The sequence below is a fragment of the Sapajus apella genome, unplaced genomic scaffold, assembly GCF_009761245.1.
Source record: "Sapajus apella isolate SASKATOON/1434 unplaced genomic scaffold, GSC_monkey_1.0 scaffold21, whole genome shotgun sequence".
In the NCBI taxonomy this organism is placed as follows: Eukaryota; Metazoa; Chordata; class Mammalia; order Primates; family Cebidae; genus Sapajus; species Sapajus apella.
The window spans coordinates 25308145-25334300 of NW_022436961.1; the positions used below are offsets into that span (position 1 = coordinate 25308145).

Genomic DNA, 26156 nt, shown 5'->3' on the forward strand with positions numbered 1-26156 from the left:
TTGGGCCAGGAAATAACAACAATGAGCTTTGGCCCTGGCCAAGAGGGGAAAGGACTCATGTTTTCTCTGAGCAGGTTGGGGGGTAGGGTGGAGAGGATCTATTTTCAGAACACAGATACGCAGTGGATGGCAGGGGCTGGGAGTGGTGGCAAGGACTGTGAGGTCCCCTGGCTGTTTGAATTGATGTACCCATCCATGGTGGAGACAGAGCCTGTTTTCTTGCAACTGTGTTTGGAGGATGGGGACGGGGTAAGGGACAGGAAAGATAAATGACACTGATGGAGCACCCACCATGAACCAGGCACCACACACAGTATCTCATTTAAACTCAGTGACAGCAGTGATAAGACAAGAGGAAATCAAGGGCCAGATAGACTAAGAACTCGCTGAGAGTCACATTGCCAGAAAGTGGCAGAGCTGAGATTCAGGTGTAGGAGAGAAATGATGGTTCCAAAGGGGGTTAAGGGCCCTGGGGGAATAACCAGAGTAGCTGCCAGGATATCAAACTGCCGTTTCAATTTTAGGACTAAAACCTAAGTAAGTAACAAGTGCCCCAAAGAAGGCTTTCATTAGCATCCTGGGGTCCCGCGGGTACTGGAAGTTTTCTTCCGTCCTTCCTGCTGGACCAACCTGACCTTCCTAAGCAGTGCAGAGAAGGGAACGAAGAGGCATGGGAGACTGTCAGGCATCTGGACAACGTAAACGGTTGATGCTAAGGAATAAAAAGTGTGAGAGATCTTCCAGCCTGTTGTGGAGAAGATACCAAAGGGCTCAAAGGCTCAGTTCTATTCCAGCCACTAACCTCTCTCTCTTTGGTGAGAACAGGGTACTGATGGATTCTAGGAGAGTGAATGGCCGCCCCTGGGGTGAGCCATTTCGGAGAATGCAGGCCCACAGACAAGGGTAACTTCCCCTGAAGAGGGCTTGGGATGTCCCCAGACTCAAAGGTGACAGACATCCCTATTCCTCCAGGGAACAGAGAGCTGGAAGCATTCCTGAGACTCTAGCTAGGAACTCGGTGGGCAACCCAAGAGGGAATCCCAAGCGAGTCTATCATTGAGCAGTCTGTTTCTGGTTGGGTCATGAGGCCGCAACAGAAGGCCCAAGCAGAGAAGGCTGCAGGCCGTGGGCAGGCCTTGTGGGAAGGGCTGGCCGAAAGGACAGCTATCGTGCTCCAAGCAGCATGAGTGGGGGGCTCAGGGGCACCACTGGAGCAAGGACAAGATTAGAGGGTGTGGAGCCCCAGAGTTCCCCAGGAATGGGGTGAAGGAGGGGCTGATAGGAGCAGCATGGGGTGCCTGGGAGCCCAGGAAGGCATTTCTGAGGCCCAGAGGAAGGGCCTTTCTTATCCAGGGACCCCGGAAGCAGAACAGGGTCTCCTCAGTAAACCAGAGAAGCCACACATGTCCCGAGATAATGCACTGGTGGCCTCCCTGGAGGAGGCAAGGCCCAGAAGTAGGTAGGCAGCTTGAAAGAAGCCGAATGGAATCACAGTCTGACCCCCACCCATCCTAGGAGTTAGAACATTTTTGTTGACATTCTTCTTGTTTGCAGCTCTGTAGCCATGTTCTGTTTGCATTAGCTCCTTGGTAAAATTGCTCAGAAAACTTCTTTCTGGGCATCTGTGTGTTTGCTAGAGGGGAAGAAATAGTGTTTCCAGCCTGGGGTCAGAGGCTGCTGGTAGCCAGGAGAGGTGGTGGCAGGAACTGCTCCAATTCCAGGCTAGAGATGAGCCAGCTGTGATGGCGATGGGGACTCTTCCGGAGCAGGGAGAGTCAGGGCCTGGTCCTGTCGTGCCTGGGCAGGGACACGTCAGAGGCTTTATTGCAAATTGGGGAACACTTCATGACACTACTTCCCACCCTGGCCTACTCCTGTTCTTGCATGGGGCTGGGAAAATGACCAATTTTTAAAAATATTAGAGATGGAGCAGACAGAAACATTTAAGCCAAAAGAATGGTGACACTTCAAGAGCCGATGTACTGGGAGAAGCCTCCCAGGCCAGGGGTTCTTCTGGCCTCTGCAGATGTCTGAAGGGTGCATAAAACTGCGTGGTCCACAGGGCTGACCCAGGGACTGCTCTGATCAAGGGCCTTCTTCCCCTTCCTCTGGGGAACTCTCTCCACACAAAGAATAGTTATTCTGAAAAGAACCCTTTGGGATAGATCTGGGACTATGACCTATTTTTAAAACCCCACGGCACCTTTAGACAGTCAGTTATTTCCCCTTTGTCCTTAAGATTTTGCCAGTATGATTTCTAGCTCTTGGGACACACAGAGGCCTCCTGCTTTCACCAGGCTAATTGTTCCAGAACACGAGGGAAGCCAATCAGGGCCAGGAGAAGGCAGCTCACAACCCCCTCATCTATGACAAGCAAATTATGGATTAGAAAAAGGAGATCAATAACAGCTGGCCATGAGCTAGCACCTTCATTCACCAGAATCCACCTTGCTATTCTTTTTGATATGCTTGTGAATACAGACACACCTACACGCTCGTCACCGCCACTGCCACCACACATCACACAAAAACATATGCCATGCATTGCCCCATGTTCTCTCAAAGTACCTCATTTATGCTCAATCCCAGTTCACCAAGTACAATTTTGCAGAGTCATCGCTTTCAGTACACCACTCCCAAGGGGTGTGTGCATGTGCGTGTGTGTGTGTGTGTGTGTGTGTGTGTGTATGCATGTGTGGGGTGTCCTTTCATTCACCCCCAAACACCCCAGGAGTTCTTGGAAGGAGCTATGCTTCTATCCCTTCCATCCTTTGATGCCTGATTTTGCCCCAGGGCCCAGGGCCTGTTCATTGCAAAGCCTCTACTGATTCCTTCCCGTGATAGCCCCATCTAGGCCTTCCCTCCACCTTCTCCCTACTTCATCCCTGAGTTTCAGGGTTGAGTCTTCTCTCCCCATATTTACAAAACCCAGGTGGGTTGGGTAGCTGGTGTGATGCTATCTGGGACAGTCTTATCTAGCTACAAAGTGTGAATCACTGATTACACCACACAGGGTTGGTGCCAGCCAGGCGGACTGCCATATTGCCAAGTAACCCAGTGGTTGAACCAGGTTGGGTTGAGTAATATCCACCAATGGATAGTGAGTTTATTAATCATGCAGCATAGTACACTGTTGATGAAAGTATTACACTGAAGGCCTGGTTTGACTGCAGAAGGTGCAGGTGGGGCTGGATGATGACAATGAAGACAGCCAGGGACAGTATTTTCCTCCCATACTAGTCACTTGAAAAACACATAGAAATCTGAAAGGAAATATCTAGTTTAGCAAAGAGATGGATTATATCTTCTATTGTTAGGACCCTTCTGCCACCTTGGATTCCCTTTGTTAAATAGGAACGATACTTCTATCAGGCTGTTGAAGCCACAGTTTGAAATTTTAATTTTCATGAGGTAAGGGAAGGGAATTCAAGATGGCAGCCAGTGACCCTGCTTGTGTGGGTGGGAAAATTTAAGATTCCATACTGCATTCTCCTTCTTCATCTCTCACTTCAAAAACATTCTTTTCTAGGGCCACAGCCTACCTCCTCCACCCAGGTCTGGCCTCGACTTCTTGGTAACTCTAGCCAACCAGAAATACCACCCATATTTTTCTCTGTGATGAGCATGACTTGGGGTGCCAAAGAGCAGTTTCCGAGCAGGGACATGGCATTTCCGTTGCTTTGTGGCTGACCTGGTCGGCCCCTCAGGGTCCGAGACGCAGACCGCAGTCACAATCTGGTGGGACGTTTACATAGTACAGCACTATACACCAAGCCCCTAAACCTGGGTGAGGCAGATCCTATGTGAACTGCACTGCAGAGGAACCCAGGCAAGTTTTTTTAAGAGGGCAGGCAGGAAGAAGGGGAGGGAGAGACCACTGACTTGTCCAAAGACCGCTCTAGAACAAGCCTCACGGGATAAAGGCTTCTAAAGACCATGGGGAACAAGATGAGGGGTGCAAAATGGACATGCAGACACAAGAAGAAAGTGGAGGATATATTTTCCTCAAGAGAAGTGGAGACACCTCTAGGGCTGGCAAATAAACTAAGCTAAGGAGGAGGAATGTTCTAGGGGAGATAGCTTGCAGGATACGAGAAGCATTGCTTTTACAGGAGGTAGAAATCATAAGGTATGGCAGTTTGACGCTATGCAAACATTCCCTGTGTGTCCTCCAAATCCCAATGCCCTGTCTTCCTTTCAAGGCATTGGATCCTGGGTCATCCATAGGAGCTGGTTTTCATCGCGGTTCACCTTTACCAGGCAGCTACAAACAGTGAGGCCTAGCGGAATCCCTCCCAAGTGGGATTAAAGTTGTGGACGTTTAAAACCTGATTTTTTCCAGTTATCTGATCACAGAAGAGCTGCCAATCTCTTTGGACATCTTGCCAACCCTGAAGAACCTCTGTCAAGTCTCCACCTGTTTTTCAGGCTTCAAAAGCTTTGGCAAGAGAACTACTTAGTATGGCTAACAGGCCCTCCAGGGTCCTGTTCTGGTGTTCCCTAAGCCCGTCTCTAGAGAAATTGTTCATAAAACAGGAGATCTCCTCCCTTCTACCCCCAAAAACCCATTGGAAACCAGAGAGAAGGTTCTAGAAGATTCCCAGTCACCAGCCCTGACTCCCATGAATTTATCTAACCTGTTCACCTAATGTTCACCTAATCCCTCTGGCAGTGTGAGGCTTCCAGAAGGGTGGAGGGGACTCCTATTCTCCTGGTACCACAGTAAACACTCAAAACTATTTGAAACACCAGAACCTGCACCAAATTCTGACCTACTTCCAATAACACCAAGTTCTACATTTCCACTTTGAGAGTTTTCAGAGCAAGAACGGCAAAACCAGGCATAACAACCTATCAAACAAACCACCATCCAAAAACAAACCAAGACAAAAAAACAGGCCAAACTAAAACTTTATGCTATAAAAACAAGAAATAAAATAAGGAGATTTATAGGCCGGCTGATTGTCAGCAAACACAATATATTTACTGTATTAGCATTTGCTCACAGTGCAAATGGTACAACATTACACCATTTCAATATTTCGGTTTTTAAAAATGCTGTTTTCATTAACTATATTATATTGGCATTACAATATGACAAAGGAGCAAATGAAATGTTGGTGAAGAATTTCACCTTTTCACAATATCAAGCATATTTTTTTAACCTTAGTATAAGGTACTATAAATCCAAGAAATAAAAACATCCACAAAATATATTACATCTGGTTTGTCTTTTTTTCTAAGTACTCAACTTTATACAAAAGTCTTTCAAAAAATATCATTCCCCGTAGGTTTTCCTGTTTAAAACCTGATTTTTTTTCTCTCAGTTCACATAAGTTAGAGTGCATTTTCTTTTGTTGCTTTTTTTTTTTTAAACATGCAGACATATAAAAAATCTGGATAGCACAACCTTTTGGCAACAAAGTTATTTTTCTCTTAGTTTAGCTTAATGTCTGAGAACAGTTTTATTAAAACAAAGGAAAACTCAATTATCATGCAGTGACATGCATATGCCAGAAGGAGCGAGGAAAAAATATTAAAGGATATCTGATTCCTCCTTCTAGCTTGGAAGTGACCAAAATTTTTGCTTTTTTAAATAATCATCACATTATAAAAAGTATTCAGCAAAATACTGTCTCTGCAAAGAAAGATTTTACCCTTCAGCTGAAAAAATATGGGCCCTCCTGGCAAACTTCATCTTCTTCTCTCTCCTTCTACAAAAAGTCCAAGTACCTGGAAATTCACAACCCCCTGCTCTTCGATCTCCCCCCTTTCCACTAGAGTCCTTTTAGTATGATTTATCCACCACCAAAAAAATCAAAACAAAACAAAGCAAAAATGGTACTTCTTTCTCTTAAAAAAAAAGTGGAAAACGCGTAAAGTGACTTTAAAAACAGACATTCTGTAAACTCCAGACCTTTGTTCCTTCTCTCTGGGTAGCTTACTGACCACAGGAGAAATAACGCTAACAGGGACAGTACATTCAGTCAAGACCGTGCTGGAAGCGGTGGCAGAGAGCAACCTTCCCTATTACTCCACTTCAAAGGAGCCACCCTGTGCGAGAAGGGCTGGCAGGACAGCTGGGGAAGAGGGGTGCCTGAGAAGAGGTGAGGTAGGGTGGGGAGAAGGTGAGACTGGGTATGGAAAGGAGACACCTCATTCATCAACATGGATTCATGAAAAAAATCCCCATATCTTTGAGGAGAATTTGGACAGAGATGTGTATAATGTGCATACACACATATCTGTACATATATGTGTATATGTATATATACACTCACACATATATGTACAGATATGTGTGTATCTATATCCACACACATACACATATATGTAGATATAATCTCATCAGTTAACATTTTCATAAAAAATAAATCATTTAAAGCTGTATACGCCTACAAATTCTCTTTATTCCGGTGCACTGCACTGGATAACCAAGTACCTTAGAGATTTTATTTTGCTAGGAATACATATTGTGTGTATGTTATATATATGTACGCATGTGTATCTATATACACATGCATGCATATACATACACATACATACACACACACACCATATACATATATTTAAATTCTATCTGTTGTGTTGGTGATGACAAAGGGCAAAAGCAGAGCCAGCTTCCCCATGATGGTGGGAGGGAGAAATTGCTATGTAAGTGAGAGAAGACACAAAGCCGGAGTGGCTGGTTGAAGCCTGCCTTTCTGGGAAAAGATTTTGAAAGAGATGGGAGAAGGTTTAGAGGGGAGAAGGGGAAGAGGGGGAGGCCAGAGGGCAAACTCAGGAACATAGATTTCTTAGAGTGGGGCTAAGGAAATATACATCTATTTTAAAAGGCAGGCTCGGCGGCGATGGCTGCTCTTTCTCCCCACAGATCAAACTGCCCTGAGGCCTAAGAGGGAAGCACTCAGAAAAGGAGGGGTTCTGAGGGGCCAAACCCGAAGCGGCGGAAGGAGCACCGCGTCGTCGGCGGCATCCGAGGCATTTCTCTAAGAAACATGATTTCAGAGCGGATGGAAGACCATCTCCTCCAGCCACGTGCGGACCCCAGCCTGGGACATCCTCCAGCGGCTTGGGGACCCGAGGTGGGGAAGAGTTTGGGGGTAAACACAGCCCAGTTCAGCTCAAGAGTCTTACACACACGCTGGCGCGCGCGCACACACACATACACACTCACACACACACATACATACACACGCGAGCACGCACACACTCGCGCGCATCCCCTCACGCAGGCGCGCGTGCGTGCGGCGGGCAGCAAGCTCTGCGCTTTGGTGCGCTCCTTACCCCCTCCCCCTCTCGAGTCTTTGAGGGGGTACAGAGGGAGACGTGGGGGAAACTGTGAGGTGTTTGGGTCGGGCGAGGGTTGGATGGGCTCCGCCTTCAGTCCCTTGCAGGTCCTTGGCGCGGCCCAGCGGCCCCTGGATCAAGGCGATCCGAACTGAACAAAGCGGGCTAGACGCCACCTTTCCGCCCCCACGCCTTGGCTAAGGGGGGGACCGCGAGGGGAAGGCGCCTCCAGCCCTGGCCCCTGACCGCTGGCCGGCGTGAAAGATTGGGAACCGGGGGCGTCGAAGGGGAGCAAGGGGCCGCACGTCCATGGAGAGGCCAGGGCGCGGCCCCTGCGCCTCCGTGACTGGCTTTCCCGCTGCTATCAGGCGAGCAGCGGGAGGCACTGGAGGGGAAAAGTGGGGATCTGGGGGCCCGAGCCTCAGGCGCAGGTGGTGACCACAGGGGCCAGCGACACGGGGGGCGCCGAGGATGCAGAGGGCGCACCGCCCTTCTCCGCCTTCTTCTCCTTTTGCTTGAGGTGGATCTTGGCGTGGCGCTTGCGCTCGTCGCTGCGCGCAAACTTGCGCCCGCAGAACTCGCAGGCAAAGGGCTTCTCGCCCGTATGAGTGCGGATGTGCGTGGTGAGGTGGTCGCTGCGGCTGAAGCTCCGCATGCAGATCCGGCACTGGAAGGGCTTGTGGCCCGTGTGGATGCGCAGGTGCCGGGTCAGCTCGTCCGAACGGCTGAAACGGCGGTCGCAGCCCTCGGCGGGGCACGCGTGGGGCCGTTCGTGGAGCGGGGTCTTGCTAGGCCGGTTGGGGTACTTGCGGGGCCGGATGGGCTTGAGGGTGAGCGGCGGCTGGGGCAGGCTGCCAAAGCCCGGGTGGATCTGCTTGTCTTTGAACGCCTTGATGGTCTCCAGAGGGGTAATAGGGGGCGGGTTGACCCGGATGGGGTCCATGCCCTGGAAGGGCTTGTGCTCCGGAATGGAGCCCATGTCGTTGGGATGGTGGTACAGGTTGTAGTCAGGAATCATGGGGAAGAGATTGCTGTCCAACGCCGGCTTGGCCGATTGGTAATCCTGGGGGGAATAGGCGAGCCCGGGGTTGCCCTGGGGGTCATGGAAAGACACGGGCTCTGAGTAGAGGTCGCCGCAGTTGGAGTAGGGGGGTAGCGCTGGATACATGGCCTCCACGTCGCCCTGCGGTGGCTGCACCATGCTGGCCGTGGACGTCTGCGTGCTGAGCGCCCCTGAAGCCGGGGGCACCCCCAAGATGCCGGCGCTCATGAGGCTAATGATGTTGTCCTGGCACCAGTTGGAAGGGGAATCGAAGGCGAACTTTCCCAAGTAGGTCACGGTCTTGTTGCCGGGGGCTGGCTGGAAGGAGCCGGAGTAAGAGAGTTCCGGGTTGGGCTTCTCGTTGGTCAGACCGATGTCCATTACATTCTCTGCGGAGAGCGGGGGAGAGAGGGGAGGGGTGAGTGAAGCCGAGCCGGCTCCGAGCCGCGGCGCCCAGGTACTGAGGGTGCGGCCGGGTGGAGTGCGTAGCGCATGGGGTAAGAGGAACGCTGAGCCCGGCGCAAAGCGGGCGGTGCCGCGCTCCCGGGCGCAACCTGGATACAGCAAAATACTACGGATCGGGGTGTGGAGTGGCTGCTGCACACACACCGCACAAGCCGCGCACACACTCACGTACCACACACACACGCGCGCGCGCGCGAGAAGCATTGTTGTTCTTCCCGAGGTTGGGCGGGCAGGTAGCTGCAGCTACAGGTAGTTTCAGACCCGGAGCGCGCTGGGCTCTCGCTCTCCACCGCACACAACTCGGCCTCTTTCCTTGGCCCTGTCTGCTCCAGGACGCCGCGCCTTTCCCTCCCCGGCGATGCCCCCACGCGCGCTGCTCCCGGGTCGCCGACCCAGAGCGCTCCGACGCTTTGTCCTCGGAGCGTAGAAGGGTGCCGCCCTCAAAGGGAGCTCTCCCTTCACCTACCCCGGCCCCAGCCTCCTCCGGCCTGAAGGAGCTTTCAGCTCTTGCTGGAGGGGAAAAGCCTAACCCCAGCTAGAGAGGGTGGAGAGCAGCGGAAAACCGGCCCGTGTCTCCATGGCGGGAGCAACCGCCCTTCCCCAGCTCACCGGGCCTGGGATCGTCCCCCGTGGCAGCCCCCGCCCCGCGGGTGAGCCCCCTCCTTCTCCCCGCCGTCCCCACACCCCCACGGCTTTGCTGAACGCCCCGGAAAGGCAGCGTCGCAGTACCTCTCCCACCGCGGGGACTCCACGCCGCACATGGCTCCATCCCGGGTGGGAGGCTGAGGGAGTAAGCGGGGAGAGCACGGGTGAAAAAGACGCCGGGCTCCTCCCGGGAAGGGGGCGACAGCACCACGCCTTGCGCGTAGCCCGGCGATCGGGCCCCCTGCGTGGGGAGGGAGAGCCCCAGAGCCGCTCGCACCTACCTCCCTCCGGTCGGCGGCTGCCCCCACCCGGGAGAACCGAAGCCTCTACCGTGGCGTCGCCAACCTAGCCTTCCCGATCGAGGAGGGCGGGAGGAGTGGGTGGGAAAAGCAACTCGCCCCCCGGAAAATTCCCAGCGCGCCCCCATCTCTCCATCCATTTATCCATTTATCCATCCATCCATCCATCTATCCATCCATCCATCCATCCATCACCAGGTCGTCCCCTCCTCCTCTTCCTCTCCCCTTCCTTCCTCGCTGCCTTGCCGCCTCCCCGCCGCCCTTACCTGTAGCCATCTGATTGTAATGGACTACCGAGTCGCTGCTGCCGGAGAAGAGATTGAGCGCGCTGGGGATCTCCTCGGGGTACAGATTGTCAGGCAGTTGGTTTAGCAAACTGCTCATGGTCACCGGCAGCTTCTCGGCGAGTTTGCCGGTCATAGCACTCCCGAGCTGCCGCCGCCGCCGCCACCGCCGCCACCGCCGCCGCTCGCTCCTAACGCAGCTTCCAGGAAAGCGGCATCCGAGAGGCGATCCGTGGTGCAGGGGAAAAGCATGCGAGAGGGAAAGTTCGGGGGGAGGGGGAGGGAAGAAGGGAAGGGATGGGCCAAGAGAGGGGATCTTCTCTCTTTTTGGGGGCGGGAGGGGGCCCCAGGGGGTAATCCTCTTGGGTGCCTCAGCTGGTGCGTTATGAGGCTGGGTCGTGGGGGGTGGGGTGGGGCGTGTGCGGGGGGGTGGGGTAGGGGCTGTGCTGGGGGGATCTCGGCTCAAGGGGGTCGGACGCGGCCTCAGTATTGATCTCACAAACAGACACGCGCCCGCAGCCCCCCCCCCCCCCCATCTGCCACCGCCACCGCCACCGCCGCCGCTGCCGCCGCTGCCGCCGCCTCTGCCGCCGCTGTTACCACCACCACCAGCCCCGCCGCTTCCTAGCAAGCTCACTGCTGCCCAAAAGCTCCCAGCCAGGGAACTCCACCAGCCTATTTATCTGAGCCCCGGGAAAGCTCCGTGACGTAGCTGCCCATATATGGACAGACAAAGCCCAGCCGAAGGGGCGCGACGTCACAATGGAAGCTCCTCACAATGGAACATTAGAAAGCAGGAAGCGGGCCTCAGCCAACGTGCGGCGCCCGCAACGCTCGCGGCTCTTGAAAAAAAGAGAGAGAAGGGGAGAAGAAAGAAGAAGAATGCGAGAAGAGAGAAGAAGGAAGGATACAGCTGAATGCAAAGCGCGAAGCGCGTTGCGTGGAGTCGAAACACCAGTAACTCATTATGTGTGTTTATTTGAGGTTTGCATTAGGAGAGGGTAGTGGGGGGTGCTGGGCGGTGGGGTGGGGTTGTTTGCAAGTGGTCTCCAACACCCCAGCAGTTAGAGAGAGAGTTGAAAATACCTGGCGAAGTCCCTTTGCAGCTTGGGAACCGCTGGGGAACCCGGAAGGCGTGCGGTGTGCCCCTGCTCCCGCAGCGGCTCCAGCGTCCGGGATCCTATCCGAGATTAAGAGAAAGGCAGTGCTTTCCTTTGTGGGGGTTAGGGGGGGTTCGCGCAGGGGGGGGGGGGGGTGTTCCAACGTGTCAGAATTCCTTAGTCCAATATCCCAAGAACTCAACGTGTCAGAATTCCTTAGTCCAATATCCCAAGAACTTTTGTGCCAACTTCACTCTGATTCGCCTCCCACACCCCTGCCCCTCCCTGGGCTCCTGACCCGGCGCTGACTCCAGGCTGAGCGCAGTGGCGAGGATATTCGCAGCACCCCAGCGGCTGCGCCAAAGAGCCCCATCCATCTGGGGTGGAGGATGTGTGGTTTTGGTGGTGAAGAAGAAAGAAGTTGCAGGGATAGATAAACACGTGCACTGAATCCCCAGTAAATTCCCTAACGGTTCCAAAGCAGCCTCTGTGGCCACGGGATGGCAGGAGGGCCCAGCAGGCCCGGGCGCAGTCGCTGTCTACTGCTGCCTGCTAAGGGCCCGCCACGGAGTTGCAGCAGGAGGACGCCGAACCCACTGTCTCTGAGCCACCAGCGGCCTCCCCTAGTCTCTGCCCTCCCCCTCGCCTTCCACAGGGCTGTCCCCATTGCTGCCTGCCGGCGCTCTGCAGTCTAGGGCGGCCTGTGTGCCGACCCGGAGCGCTGTCACCTCCCGGAGCGGCAGCGGATCCCGGGGGCGGCTGCTGTGCTCCCTGGGGCCTGCTCCCAAGGCGCACGCAGCCGGACCGAGGGCGAGGGAGAGGGCGGGAGCAGGGGGGTGCGACCCCAAATCACAGCGGCTTGGCGGGGGAGGATTCCCTCCTCGGTGGCCGCGTGGGCGCGGTGAATCCCTCGTCCCCTGCTAGGGAGTCCGGGTTGGGGGAACGTGCATTTTTCAGGAGGAGTGGGAGCGTTGACAAGGAGGAGAGGATCCCCGGGCCTCACGCCGTGGGAGGGCCACGCGGGCCGGGGACGTGTGGGAGGAACTCCCGAGCTGCATGCTGTAGTGGGGGTGGATGACAACCTCGCTCCCCTCCCCTCCCCTCCACCCAGTGGAGGACTGGGGACCGGAGGGCCCGGCCTCCCCCCATCTTCTCTAGTTCTTAGGGAAAGAAGGATTCCCGCCTCCTGCAAGCCCCCTCTCTCCACCCCCGCCACCTCTCCCGCCAGGCTCCCCACTCCTATACTAGGCAGTCACAGCGCCCCCGGGCTCTCCTCCGCCCGCGCGGTGCGGGGAGGTAGCGCGCTGCGGCGGTCCCGCGCTCCGGCCAGAATCAGGGCAGGCTGTGCCTCCCGCCCCCAGCTCCCTCCCTGGGGGGGCGCGCGGCCGGTCAGGGGGCGTGGGCGGCGGTGTGAGCCGGGCTGGGTGCGGGAGGGGCCCCGGCGGCTGCAGGGAGGGTCGCGGGGCGGCGGGCCAAGCCGGGAAGAGCCATACAAGGAGCGGATCCGGTGACGCGCCGGCCGCGCCCCTTCTCCTTCTCGATTTGGCTGCAGATTCCGGTCCCAAGATTTGCATATTTTGGCATCCAGTGGAAAAGGAAAGAAGAACGGAACCCGCAGCCTTTAAAGGAACCGCACAGGCTGTAGCGTCACCCAGGGAGGCGGTCTGGGGGGGAGCGTGAAAAATTAGCCAGCGGCTCTGGCCTCTGGCTGTAGAGCCCGGCCGTAGGGGAGGAGCGGGGAGGGGCGGCGACCAGAGAGCTGCGGGCGCGCCAGTCCCAGTCCCGGCCCCTCTAGGGTGCTTCTTGCTGAGCGTGCACCCGGAGGCTGCGGAGGGTCTCCACGGTTCCCGCCCGGGGCCGGGAGACGCCGTGGGGTCCGCGGTCTTGGGCAGCTGCAGGGCAGAAGGCTGCAGTGCCCCAGTCTGCCCGCGCGAGGCAGAGCTCAGCCTGCGGGGGTGGTGGGAAGGAAGTAAGAGGCCTCCGGGCCGCCCAGCTCAACTCCGGAGGACCCCTCTGTGATGCACTCACTTTCCACCTGTCAGGATCTCTCCCCAGGAGGGGCTGCAGAGTGAGGAGCTAGAAGTCCTCTTCCTGTTCGACTGGGGCCTGCGTTGGGAAAAGCAGAGGCAGTGGAAGCGTTTGGGATCCTTAAGCTTCCAGGGCCACAGAGGCGGTGGAGTGCAGCCACTGCCATCTGGAGCAGACGGCCCCCTTCCCTGACCCTTTTCGGCTCGCTGGACTTGTTGCTCCCAAGGAGAACAGCATGGGGCAAAGTCTGCCAACCTGCACCAGGGCCTACTTACTTACCGGGCAGCAAGATTGGATAGGAGTCTGGAGACATGATTCCTTCCCTCTCCTTTATACTAGTTCTTTGCATAAAACGGGAGCCTTCAATTCAATTAAATAAAGTCTTCATTAAAGCTTCATTGTGACGTTGGGCACACGTCTGTATTTTTTTTTCTTAGCCTCAGTTTCCTCGTCTGTAAATTGGGATAACAGTATCTACCCTTTAGGAAGAATTAAATTCGATAATCCTCATAGAGTCCTTTCCAGTGCCTTAAGAAAGCGCCCAATAAACTGCAGTTACTATTTTTAAACTATTCTTCCTCACCCTGCCATGTGACAGACAGGCCCTTCCCTCCTGTGTATGACAGGAGTAAATTTAGATGATATAGGTACTAAAAAGGCCAGGTATGGAACTTCATCACAGAGCAGCTTGATCATATGCAAGAAGTGTTAATAATGTTTACTATTTAGGGGGAAAAGGAAATTCCTATCTCTGTGTGTGGTATTTCCTGGGCACTGTCCCAATCTAGGGATGGTTAAGGAATGGTCCCGGGTCTTCAAGAGCCCAGACACGAAGTGAGCCCTCAACAGATGGTGGTGACACAAAGCAGGGTTCAAAGTCACTCAGTTGCTCTCTAACACTCTGGAGCAGGCTTTCAGACATTTTAGGGGGGGTGTAGCCCCTGGAGTGGGAGGGAGCTTTTCCTTCTGTCCTCTATTAGAAGGAACCATGCTGGGGAAAGCCTGCCCCACAAGGTTGGGCCCTCAGTACCCGGTGCCTGTTCGGGTTGTGGCCTGCACAGATGTCCCCCATCACCCTGGAGGACCATGGCAGTTGGAGTCCAGGGTTCTGTGGCAGGAGGGGACAACGCTGGGTGTGAAGCAGGAGTGGGGTGTTGGAGTGGCTGCTTTGTAAATGAATCGCATTCTCCCTTCTGGTTGCCAAGCCTTAGAATAGAAAAAAGTTTTCCTCCTTCCCTTCCTCCCTCCTGGTTTCCTCTCTTCCTCCTGAACAGGAGCTGAAGGTGTTTGTCTGGTTTATTGGCGGGCTCAGGTGAGACTGCCAAGGGCCTAATTACCTGAACTCTAAGCCCTGAACTTGCTGGGGAGCGAGTAGGCACTGGTTCAGGGCGTCCTTATCCTGGAGGTGGTGAAAGGCAGGCCGGCTCCTCTGCAGCAAAGCCAGGGCCGCCAGCTCTTGGCCGCTGTCTCCTATGGAGTCCAACCCATCAGCTGTACTTATGGGGAATGCGGCTGCTTGTCCTGGGCAAGGGCATGTTTGCCTTGATTAAGGACAAAGGAGGGAGGAGAAGTGGCCCCTGAAATCCACTGTAGAAAAATTCAAAGTGACAGCTCTGTCTTGGTCTTGTTTTATAGTCACCTCTGCCCTCTGAACTTTAGCTGCCCTGTTTGCTAAAGATATCTAGTCCTTTTCTGCTATCTTACTATAAAGAACTCCTCACACCCTGAATTAATTCAATCTGGGGTGTGAGCAATCTAATGCATTGCCCTTCTCAGAGGGTGTGTTCCTTTTAAAAGAAAACGCTTAGGGAGGGTGATATACAACCCAGAGGCATCAAGCCCAATACTCAGCATGATGGCTGGAAAGTGGCAGGTGCCCATGAATGCTGGTGGAATCACATCTGGTTGTGGCATATCAGAGTCAAGGAGTGGGAGACTTGGGGTGCAGAGAGTATCTGGGTTCCTCCAATCACACCAAGCACCTGTGTTCGGGGCCCAGCCTGGGGGGACTGCTCCTGAATTGCCGTTCTCTTGAGGGCCCTCAGTTGTTTTCCATTTTGGGGTGCGCCACAGGGGTTCATAGGTGACGGACAAGTCACAGTGGAATCCTCCTGGCCAGCCCTGTCTGGTGTTGTAGAGATCATTGCCATTTCTTGGATAAAGACAGCTAGCTCAGAGGCTAGGCTGGTTTTGCCTAGAAGCTTTAGGAAGGGAATGCTGTTGGCAGGCCCACAGATTCCCGCAGGCTTGAAGACCTTGAGGCTGCTGCTCCTGGTGGAGTCGGAATGGAGCCCAGTCCCGGGGAGCTGCAGGAGCTTCCAGGCTGTAGACATGGAAGATAGGGGCGACCGGTATCTGATGCCTGCCTTGGCCAGGACTTGTGGACACATTTCATTTTCTTCGTTTTTTTTTTTTAAATAAATTGGGTTTTGTTCTGTTGTCCAGGCTGGAGTGCAATGGCATGATCATGGCTACTACAGTCTTGATCTCCTTGGCACAAGCAATCCTCTGGCCTCAGCCTCCTGAGTAGCAGGGACTACTGGTGCGCATCACTGTGCCCAGCTAATTAAAACAAATTTTTTTTTGAGTCTTTTTTTTTTTTTTTTTTTTTTGAGATGGAGTTTTGCTCTTGTTGCCCAGCCTGGAGAACAATGGTTTGATCTCAGCTCACCGCAGTCTCCACCTTCTGGATTCAAGTGATTCTTCTGCCTCAACCTACCGAGTAGCTGGAATTACAGGCATGCACCACCATGCCCAGCTAATTTTTGTATTTTTAGTAGAGACAGGGTTTTTCCATGTTGGTCAAGCTGGTCTCAAACTCCCGACCTCAGGTGATCCGCCTGCCTCGGCCTCCCAAAGTGCTGGGATTACAAGTGTGAGCCACCATTCCAGGCCATAATTTTCTTCATTCTTTATCACAATCCTGTGAGAGGAAGCTTTTAGTGTTGCCCTTTCAAGTCTTAAGAGTTTGAGTAGCTTACTGGAGAATACCTGGCTGGTCTGACATTGGAATTCATCCCACGTGACTCCAAAACAAATGCTCTTACCTCCATCCTTTGTCCCCACTGTGGCTGTGTCAAGGGAAAGAGACGGGGTGGTAGATGCGGGTAAGAGGAGGAATCAGGATGAAACTGTGGAGAAGTCAATGTGTGGGAGAAAGGCAAGCTTGAGTGGTGCACTGTAGGGCCCCCTTGGACGCGGCATGGGGGCAGGGGAGAGGCCGTAGCCCAGGGGAGAGTACGGGTACTCACCATTCCCACACGAATCAGGGAGGAACTGTTTTCGCCAGGGTCTCTCGGAAGGTGAAACAGCCACAGTGCCACTCCGTACCTGTGCCGCTCCCTCCTAGGCTGTCTCGGAGGTTGCCGGGTCTTCTTCAAGCCAGTTACATACTTCCTTTCTAAACACCTGTTTGTGCCTAAATTCAAACTAACACATTATAATGATGTTGAAACAAGAGTGTTTTTGATTACGCTTTAAGCAATTTCAGATAGAGTCTGGTGACTAAAAAGTCTTGTTACATAATAACATTTACTGGAGGGAAAGGTGGCTCATGCCTGTAATCCCAACACTTTGGGAGGCCAAGGTGGGAGGATCACTTGAGGTCAGGAGTTTGAGACCAGCCTGGCCAACAGGGCGAAACCCCATCTCTACTTAAAATACAAAAATTAGCCAGGTGTGGTGGCGAACGACTCTGGTCCCAGCTACTTGGGAGGCTGAGGCAGGGGAATCTCGAACTCGGGGGGGTGGAGGCTGTGGTGAGTCGAGATTTTGCCACTGTACTATAGCGGGGGGTGGGGGAGGGGAGAAGAGGAAAGGGGAGGGGAGGGGAGGGGAGGGGGTAACTTTTTTTTTTTTTAACAGAGTCTCGCTCTTGTCATCCAGGCTGGAATGCAATAGTGTGATCTTAGCTCACTGCAATCTCCCGCTTTCTGGGCTCAAGTGATTCTCCTGCCTCAGACACTCAAGCAGCTGGGATTACAGGTGTCCGTCACCACGCCCAGCTAATTTTTTTGCATTTTGAGTAGAGATGGGATTCCACCATGTTGGCCAGGCTGATCTCAAACTCCTGACTTCAGGTGATCTGCCTGCCTTGGCCTCCCAAAGTGCTGGGATTACAGGCATGAGCCACTGTGCCTGGCCAGAAAAAGTACCACATATTGAGGAGGACAGGCACCCAAAGTGGATTGTCCTGGAGACCTCTCCCAAGACACAAGTCCAAGGCAGCAAGTCACTGCCATGTGTACTCCAGAGGATGAGAGTTTGGGGCTGGCTGGGCTGGGGCAGGAGGGAAGGAGGATCTTAGAAGGTGAGACTCGTGCAAAGTGTGGTGTGTGGGTAGATGTCAGGTGTTAGCCCTGGCCTGGGAATCAGGAGTTCTGGGTTCTGCTATGAATGATCTAAGATTTTAGGCCAAGGCCTTCTCATTCCTGGCCTTTGGGAAGGGTTTGGACTGGGATAAACTAGCTCTGAGTTCCTCCCAGCTCTGTTAATCCATGAGTTTCTAGTTCTATTGCAGAAGGGTTCAGAGACATCTGTTCAAGTTCCTAATCAAATTTAGTGGTTCTGTAGGGCTTGGGCTGGGGTCTTCAGGGAGAAAGGGGAGGGATGAGTACTTGTAGTGGGAACTTCACTGTCTTAGCTCGGGGCTCAGGGAAGGTAAATGGGGTCATGTGTTCCGAGGGACTGTCATTCCCCCTGGGGGCCACTGGGACAGGCCCTTCTCAGCCAGCAGGGACGGGTGTCTTTGCAGAAAGGACTCTCTGGGGATGGGGCTTTTTGGAAAGAGGAACTTTGTGACTTGAAATGAACCAGAAAAGGTGTGAGTGTGGGGTGGGGGGCGGTGCGGGAGGCAGTCAGGGGAAGCAAAGAGGGAGTGAGTGAGAGAAGAGGGAGGGTTAGAGAGACAAAAGAGATGAGAGCACATTCTCACCTCCATTGCTTGCCACACAGCGGGATTCTTGCTGGATACACGCTTTGCCCATGGGACAGATGCTGAGACCAAAGGCTGGCAGATTCCTCTCTTTGTGCCCTGTAAGAAAAAGCTTCAGGAAACCAGAGAGAGTTGCAGACCCTAGACCCCTGTCTCTTAACAGTTCTCAGCCTCAGACGCCTCCTCAGTCTAAAACAATCAGGTGCTGGCCTCATCCATCCAGGTGAGGAATTGGATGGATGCCAACTTTTGGTTTCTTCTTTGCTGTTCTATGTAGTCAAAACTCTGGAATCCAGGGAGCAGCAGTTAATGACTCTTTGGGACCCAGAATTGGAACTCTTTGGTGGCATTTGCACCCTCTTTCACCAGATGGCTTAGGCAGGGCTTCCCAACCTTTGTCATGCTGTAATTCTCATAGAAAATGAAACTCTCTTTACAGCCACTGCAGTAAAGAACCGAGGCTGCCCTGGCCCCATCGCATCATGCTGAGACCAATATTGGCCCAACCAGAACCCACTGGTGGGCTGCACATTGGCTAGGAAGCTCTGACTGATGGCATGGGCTTCCCTGCCAGCGCTCATGGTGCATAGGCGAAGGAAGAGGGGCGTGATGCTAAGAATTATTTGGGTTGCTCAGAATTATTTGGCCTAGGATCAACCAGAAATTTGCTGAAGACAAGTGATGGTATCTAAGCTCCCTGAAGGCAGGGACTGAGTCTTACCCACCTTTGTCTCCCCAGTGCCTAGAACTGTGCCTGGCCCCAATCGGTACTCAGTAAGGGCTTGTGTACCCAATTCAAATATCCCAGTTGATGATTCTGAAGCATGGTTGATTGGAGGAGTCTGACCCACGTTGCCCTTCCCACCTTTGGCTTCTCTCCCCACATCCCCTGAGTCTCCTAACCCTCACAGCACCGGATGGGGGGCCTGTTGACCACTAGAATTCCACTTTGGAGTGGGTGTGGGGTTTTCAGGACTGGGCCTTAGCGCTCTCGTTTCAGTGAGGGCAACATCTACACAGAACTCCCATGCATTCTTAGTGGAAGAAAACCACTCGAGGCTTGGATTCTGCTGTCAGGGAGCAGCAGTTTAATGAGAAGTGTGGAATGAGGCTCAGTGGAAATATCACGTATGAGACATGATACATGTCCAGAGGAGGTATAAGCAGGAAGTTCCGATTGGTAAGGGCCACTGCAGGCTTGGAGGAGAGAGATGTTCAGGGCCAGGGAATGCCCTATAGAAGACGGGGCGCCTGACCAAGACCTCAAGAAAGGGCTGAGAAGAAGAGAGGAGGGGAAGGGTGGGGGGTGTTCCATACAAGGCGCTGTGATCTTTTCCCCTCCTCTTTAACTTTGTTGTTTTCATCTCTGAAACTAGAGCCTGTTAGCACTGCCCACCCAGGACTGGGGTGCCTGGCCTAGGACTGCCCATGGTTTGTTGTCTGAATGAGGAAGCCTAGAGGGAGAGGGGGAAGGCAAGAGGAAGCCATGGACTTACACCCAATCCCACGTAGACATTTGGGCACTTACCAGAAGGCAAGCTCCAGGAAGGCAAGGGCTTTGGTCTGTGACCTTCGCTTCCCTACCATCTAGCCCCTGGCTTTGCCGGGAGCTCAACAATACTTGTTGAAGACAGAATGTGCCAAATGCTCTTGCAGGCCCCAAGAGTATTGGCAGGTACAGGAAAGGCACTAACTCCACGTATGAATCCAGGAGGAAGGAGGAGCTTGTGAGAGTCCAAGGAAGGGGCATCAGGGGGCAACATGGATCCAAGGCAAGTGGCAGGGGGCAGATTAATCAGCTCTAAACTCCAGGAGTAAACAGCCCCGTTAATTGAGTGGTAATGATCCTTGGTATTTTTCATCTTCAAAGCCAGGAACAAACTGTAATTAATACTCTTGCCACCCGGGGGCAGGGTGTGGAGGATGGTGTGGAGAATCTTATGCTACCGGTACTGAGTTGGGGAAACTGAGGTACTGGGAGAAAAATTGTCCTTAGGAGAGACGTGAAACCCAGAATCTTCAGGGGTGCCTTGAACCCACCAGAGAGTAGACCCTCCAAAATCCAGGCACCTGGGAAGCCCAGCGCTGAGTAGGGAGGAAGAGGAAGAGCCCCTTGCAGGCCTGATCAAACGTTGCAGTGGAGAATTCGGGTCTGCTGGAGGCTTGGCTGATGGGGCGTGGTTTCCCAGGGGGTGTCGGAGTGCCTGGAGTGTAGACCCCACGGCCCTGCGAGCACGCTGTCACGCTCGGGGCTCCAGGCGCCGCGCAGGAGTGGCGCGCGGTAGGGAGGGCGCCCGGGCATCCTTCTAGCCCAGCGCAAGCCGGCGCGCTGCACACTCACTGTGACTCACTGGCGGCTCTGAGATGCCTCCCGGTTTCCTCATCGCAGTCTGGCTGCCCTGAGCCTCGAGGGCGTTTTTCATTAGGGTGATTACCTTGCCTTCATTAAAAGCTGGTAAATAGCACTCAGGGACGAGGCCGCGCGGCCGCGTCTGAACTGCAGCCCGGGTTCACAAGTCCCCCCTCACCCCGCCCTGCTGGCCCTGGGCGGCGCCGTTCGGCCTGTCAGGCGACTGGTTCGAATCCCTGGTGTCCGGGTGCCAAAGGGAGGCACCCCGGCCACTGCACTCAGCCCCGCGCGGTGTCAGGCAGGGGCTGGGACCTTCACAGAGTCAAACCCCATCGGTCAGTCTAAGCACGCTCTAAAAAGCCTTCCCGGTGTACCTCTTCCAGGTGTCACTCCAAATACCTCTCCTAGGTTGACCGAAATCCTCCCTGCTTACCTTTCGACCTTTGTGTATCCTTTGACAAATGTCTGCTCCGCCCTCCTCCCACAAAGGTTTGTTCCACAAGGGCCAGAGCGTCTCATTTTGTATTGTATTCCCATCGTATCCCCCCAACTCTCCCCTCTGGAGCCCTACTGCACCCTGATATGGCACCAGAGGCTGGGGTAGAGCCACCGAAACAGTTTTGAATTTACAAGTTCCCATGAGGCAAGACGACTGTCTGATGACCTCTCTTCCTCCCATTTTTTCCCAGCATTTGAGCATCGGTTATGGTGCACCTACTGTGTGGTCAGCCACTGGGGATATGGCACCGATGAAAGCCAAGTCCAAGTCCTTCCAGTGCGGAGAGTTCAGGTCTAATGAGTATTCAGGGTGGAAACAGACAAATACACACATATGAGATGCTGATCAGTGGTGTGAAGATAAATAGGGATAAGGGTACAGAAGGTGATGGGAGTGCACACTGAGGTCCTGTAATTCTTCGGGAATCCTTGCAGTTTGGAGCTCGCACTGGTAGTCATTAAAGGACCGAGTCTGAATACATGGGTCTGTGTTTTGGTCCAGCTACGGCCTCATTTACTGAGTGCTCTTTGAAAAATTCTGTGTAGAGAATTTTTGTTAAAACAAACAAACAAAAAAAGAATCAACGTTCACAAGGGAAAGTCTAGTATCTAAAGACAAAGTCACCTGCCACTTGTCCCCTTCCCAGTCTAATCATCCCCACTTCTCCAGGGTGGGCTTTCCCACCCTGCCACCAGGTGGCCGGAGATGAAATTCTGACAGTGCGTGAGGACAGGGCTATTTTCAGAGGCCACCTCTGGGGAGAGATGGCTGCAGAAGAAGGGTGACTGCTGTCACTTCAGGTGGCCCAGACCCCAAATCTCAGAGCCGCACTCCCCTTTCACACAAACACTCTCTCCAAGTAGCAGGAAAGCTGCTTCTAGACCCCGAATGAAATATAAAGTCGCCTGCAATGGAAACTCGAACTAATCTTCCCCTCTTGCCCCACTTCCCTCCCGCGGTCACACTTCCGGCGGCCACCACAGGGTATTTTGGGTTCGAAAACAAAGCGTCAGATCTATTTGAGCAACTTTTGTTCCATTGGAGTAGAAGCTCAGGGGCCTGTGGCCGCCCTGGGCTCAGCCACTTCCCCAGGGAACTGACGCGTTTCCCCTTCTCTGCCAAGGTCCAATTTAGCAACTCAGACTGGCCACTTTTAGCTTCTCCTTTCTCTGGCCTGGCAGCAGGCGAGGGGCCAGAGGTAGGGCTGCTGGGAGAAGGGCATGTGTCTGGGTGCCTTCCTCATGGACTTCAGGGAAGGCCTAGTTCCCCTCTTCTGCCAGAACCTCCCCGTTACCCCACACACTCCTCCCAGTTCCCCCTCCTCCATGAAACCTCCACTGCCGCTGTCAAAAATCCACTTGCTGCATCAGAAGACGCAAAGTGAGAGCTGCGGTTAGGCCTTGTCTGATCCTCAGTGTAATTCACACGGGGGGTGTCTCTGTATCAGTGGTGGGTTGGTGTGTGTACAGGCTGTGAACAAAGTGGGTGTGCATATATGGAGATCACATGTGCATGCAAATTCCACGTCCACATTTGTGGAAGCCGAACAGCGCACGTGTACACAGGCCACATGGATGTCTAGAAAGAGCTTGGCAGAGCCGATATCCTGGAGTGTCTAGCGGGTGCATACACCATGTGATTTTGTGTGGGTTGCTGTATTTACAGTAAGCGTGTGCAAGTTTCATACAGTAGAGGTGTGTGTCAATGTGTGCACACACACTTGTCTGTGTGGGCTCGCCTCTCAGGGGGTGGGGAAGGAAGACAGGCAGGCCCTGGACCATGGTGACAAGGGCCCATGTGGGCAAATGCTGGGCTGTAGGTGCCCCCGCAGATCAAGGCTTGAGGGCAGGTTAGTGAACTGCAAGTGTGAGCCTGAGGCCAGCAACTGCTTTGTCCTTTATTTTAGGCCTCTCTCCTCAGGTCCCCTTCCCCCTCCATAGGCTGCTACATCCCCTCCAGGCTTGGAATGCTCCCTCCCCTCTTGTCAGCCAGCCTTCCCATCCCTCTCTTCTGGCACTTACCTCCTGCACAGGCCTCACCATCAGCACAACTCTTGGCCACCTCTGGGTCTGTCCATCTTCTCTCCCACACTGGAAGAGCTTCCAGAAGGCAGAGACCTAGGTTCTGTTCCTCTCCTTCTTCTTCTCTTTCTCTTTTCTTTCCTTTCCTTTTCTTTCTTTCCTTTTTCTTTTTCTTTTTTTCTTCCTCTTTCTCTTTCTTTTGTTCTCTTTCTTTTCTCTCTCTCTCTTTTTCTCTTTTTAAGATGGAATCTCGCTCTATCACCCAGGATGGAGTACAGTGGCATGATCTTGGCTCACTGCAAACTCCACCTCCCGGGTTCAAGTGATTCTCCTGCCTTAACCTCCCAAGTAGCTGGGATTACAGGTGCCTGCCACCACGCCCAGCTAAGTTTTGTATTTTTAGTGAAGATGGGATTTTATCATGTTGGTCAGGCTGGTCTTGAACTCTCGACCTCAGTGATCAACCCACCTCAGCCTCCCAAAGTGCTGGGATTGTAGGTGTGAGTCACTGCACTTGACCAATAAGGCAGAGACCTAAATTTTTTTTTGTAGTGCATTCAATTCTTGACTCACAGCTGAGCCTCCCTAAATCCTGCTGAAAGGCTGACTGTGTGCTGGCTTCATAGCCACAGCATGTGTGTACAAAGTATTGGTTTCTTTACAGTGATTTGAAGGTGCATGTCTAGCTGTTCTAGCATGCTGGTGTTTGTGGGGCGTCCTGGGGATTGGGGGAGGGTGTTTGAACTCCCAGGGCGCTTCCCAGGCCTGCCCCTATGGCCCAGTCCCTAAAGGAAGCACACTCAGCTGCTCTCCTGCTTCCATCATGGATCTGGAAAACAAGGTTAGGACTCAATGGCCTTGCTGTTCCTCCTTCCTGATGTGGTCAGCCTCCTCCCTTTTACCCACTCCCGTCTACCCTGCTGACTTAATGCCAATGGTGTGGAGCCCGGCTGATGGGGAATACAGGGTGTGCTCCTGCATCCTGCTCTATGTGCAGACCCATGCCTATGCGCTCTTCCATCCTCCCTCCAGGAGGTGCTGAGGGCCCCTGAGAGGTTTTCTCTAGCCTGGGTTTGAGGGAGATTGGCCTGTCTGCTGCTTCTGGGGACTCCCAGGGTCTTCAGCCTCCACATCTGTAAACTCTTTTTAACCTGGGCTTCACGCTTGGGAGGGCTTCCTGGCTCCTGCAGCCAAATGCACATGGCTCTCTTTCATTCTGGATTCTGGAAATGCTCATTTCAATTTTTTCTAGTGGCTTCCACTTACTCCCCGCCCCAGCGAGTGGTCATAGCTTTCTCTGCCACTCCCCCAAATGACCATATAAAATCGCAGAACATTCTGCTAGATGGGGGCCTCAGAGAATACCTGTCCCAAATTATGTTATCAATGAGGAAACTGAGGCCCAGAGAGGGTGGCTGACTTACCCGGGCTCACACAGCAGTGAATGGTGAAGCTGATACTGGATTCAGATCTTGACTACTGGTCAGTGATTCTTTTCAGGCTAGACAGCCATGTTTTTCTTTTCTATTTCCTTCTGTTTCCTACTGTTTCTCGACCTTTCCTTTAGTATTAAAACATTTTCTTTCTTTTTTTCTTTAAAATGTTCTGTGTTAAGCAGGACGACTTATGCTTGGAGGCTCTGAGGTGGCACCTGGTGCTGAGTCCACTGTCCCGGCATGGGTTTCCTTGGTCCTTTTAAAAGTCCTTTGCTGTCCTTCATCCCCTGATACCTAGGGACCCTGTTCTCCCTTCTCCCTAAACCATCATTTTTTAGCGCTCATTTCTCCTTCCAAATACCAGGGAGGCAGCAGACAGAAACTCTCAAAAAATGGGTTCCTTTCACTAACCATACTTTTCTGGTCTTTAAAATAGAGAGAGCCTCAGAAAGAAAATATGGGCATTCGTGTGTGTGTGTGCATGTGCGTGTGCGTGTGCGTGTGTGTGTGTGTGTATCTCATGTGTCTCCCAGAAGCTCCTGGGGGTAAGTGGAAAAATTAATTAGCACTAGGATGAAAGGTGTTCTGGCATAATTGCAGGTAATATCAGGACAGCCAGGAGGGTGAGGCAAGAGGCTTCTAGATGTCCTGGGGATAGGATAGCCCCCAGCCCCACGTCTGCAAAGCAGATCAGACACCTGGAGAGAGGGGGGAGGGAGCATTCTGAGTGAAGGGTCTTTGTCTTTACAGGGAAATGCTTGTTAGTTGCTAAGGAACTGGGTTGTCTTTCCTGATCCAAGCCTTCCAATGTTTTGCTTAGCTTGGGAGGGGATGCTGGGCTGAGGCTTGAGGCTCCCTTGGCAGTTTGTCCTTTCCCTGGGGCTGCTGAGCCTCTGATGAGTCTCTGGGGAAGGACTCTCTTCTGGGAGAGATGCTTCCTTCCCAATACCCTAAGCCTCACTGCTTGCTCCAGCCAAGCTGAGAACAGGTGAGGTGGAGGCAGGGAAAGAGAGGAACATGAACATTTACCGAACAGCCTGCACACCAGGCATTGTGCTCAGATGCCTTCCCTGCTATCTCATTTAACCATTGCAACACATCTTTGGAGGAAAGCACTTATTTTCATTTATTTTTCATTATACTGCTTTTTCTTTTTCTTTTCTTTCCTTTCTTTTTTTTTTTTTTTTTTTTGCAGTTGAAACATAGGTCCAGAGCAGTTGCGAAGGTCACGGAGCTATCAATGGTAAAAATTCGATGTGAATTTAGATCTGCTCAGTAAGAAAACTTGTGTTTTTAAATGGCATAACTGAATGTATGTACTACGCTTGCTTATTATCCCATGGCTGCTGAACTTTGACACCTGGACCCATCGCTGTCATCATGATCATCACCATCACCTCAGCATCACCATCACCATCATCCTTACCATCACCATCACCATGATCATCATTACCATCACCATCATCCTCACCATCACTATCACCTTATCATCACCATCACCATGACCATCACCATCACCATGACCATCACCTCATCATCACCATCATGAGCATCATTATCATCACCATCACCTTATCATCACCATCACCATCACCATGATCATTATCACCATCACCATGATTATCATCCCCATCATCATCACCATCACTATCACCTTATCATCACCATCACCATGATCACCATCACCATCACCAACATCATCACCATCACCATGATCATCATCACCATCACCATCACCATGATCATTACCACCATCATCATCAT

At 53.0% G+C, this 26156-nt stretch overlaps 2 protein-coding genes and 1 long non-coding RNA gene across 6 annotated transcripts; 1 reads left to right on the plus strand and 2 right to left on the minus strand.

Moving 5' to 3' along the window:
- Positions 1–4893: 4893 nt before the first annotated feature.
- EGR3 (early growth response 3) lies at positions 4894–10675 on the minus strand. Of its 3 annotated transcripts, XM_032288519.1 has the most exons (3): positions 10008–10090; positions 9527–9579; positions 4894–8721 (listed from the first exon to the last, which is right to left on the minus strand). In XM_032288519.1, the coding sequence occupies exons 2-3, from the start codon at positions 9564–9566 to the stop codon at positions 7712–7714; spliced, it is 1050 nt and encodes a 349-aa protein (XP_032144410.1). In that variant the 5' UTR covers positions 9567–9579; positions 10008–10090; the 3' UTR covers positions 4894–7711. The 3 variants fall into 3 exon arrangements, with proteins under 3 accessions (XP_032144410.1, XP_032144409.1, XP_032144411.1); XM_032288518.1 differs by lacking the exon at positions 9527–9579 and having other exon boundaries at positions 10008–10675; XM_032288520.1 differs by lacking the exons at positions 9527–9579; positions 10008–10090 and adding an exon at positions 9724–9947.
- Positions 10676–10755: 80 nt separating this feature from the next.
- Positions 10756–13563, plus strand: LOC116558479. The gene is made up of 2 exons (XM_032288521.1): positions 10756–10994; positions 11781–13563. Exons 1-2 carry the CDS (start codon positions 10788–10790, stop codon positions 12201–12203), a joined length of 630 nt encoding a protein of 209 aa, XP_032144412.1. The 5' UTR covers positions 10756–10787; the 3' UTR covers positions 12204–13563.
- Positions 13564–16003: 2440 nt separating this feature from the next.
- LOC116558480 lies at positions 16004–23117 on the minus strand. 2 transcript variants are annotated; one of them, XR_004272020.1, is made up of 4 exons: positions 19615–23117; positions 18087–18185; positions 16405–16561; positions 16004–16224 (listed from the first exon to the last, which is right to left on the minus strand). It is a non-coding gene; the product is annotated as an uncharacterized LOC116558480 (long non-coding RNA). The 2 variants fall into 2 exon arrangements; XR_004272019.1 differs by having other exon boundaries at positions 18087–23117.
- Between the last annotated feature and the right edge of the window lie 3039 nt (positions 23118–26156).

Excerpts from the sequence above, each read along its gene's own strand:
- LOC116558479 (XM_032288521.1), top strand. The coding sequence starts at position 10,788 with ATGGAAGCTCCTCACAATGGAACATTAGAAAGCAGGAAGCGGGCCTCA. Across the intron at positions 10,995-11,780 it reads AAACACCAGTAACTCATTAT|GGCTGTCCCCATTGCTGCCT; the intron begins GTGTGTTTATTT and ends CGCCTTCCACAG.
- EGR3 (XM_032288518.1), bottom strand. The coding sequence starts at position 10,161 with ATGACCGGCAAACTCGCCGAGAAGCTGCCGGTGACCATGAGCAGTTTG. Across the intron at positions 8,722-10,007 it reads TTACAATCAGATGGCTACAG|AGAATGTAATGGACATCGGT; the intron begins GTAAGGGCGGCG and ends CGCTCTCCGCAG.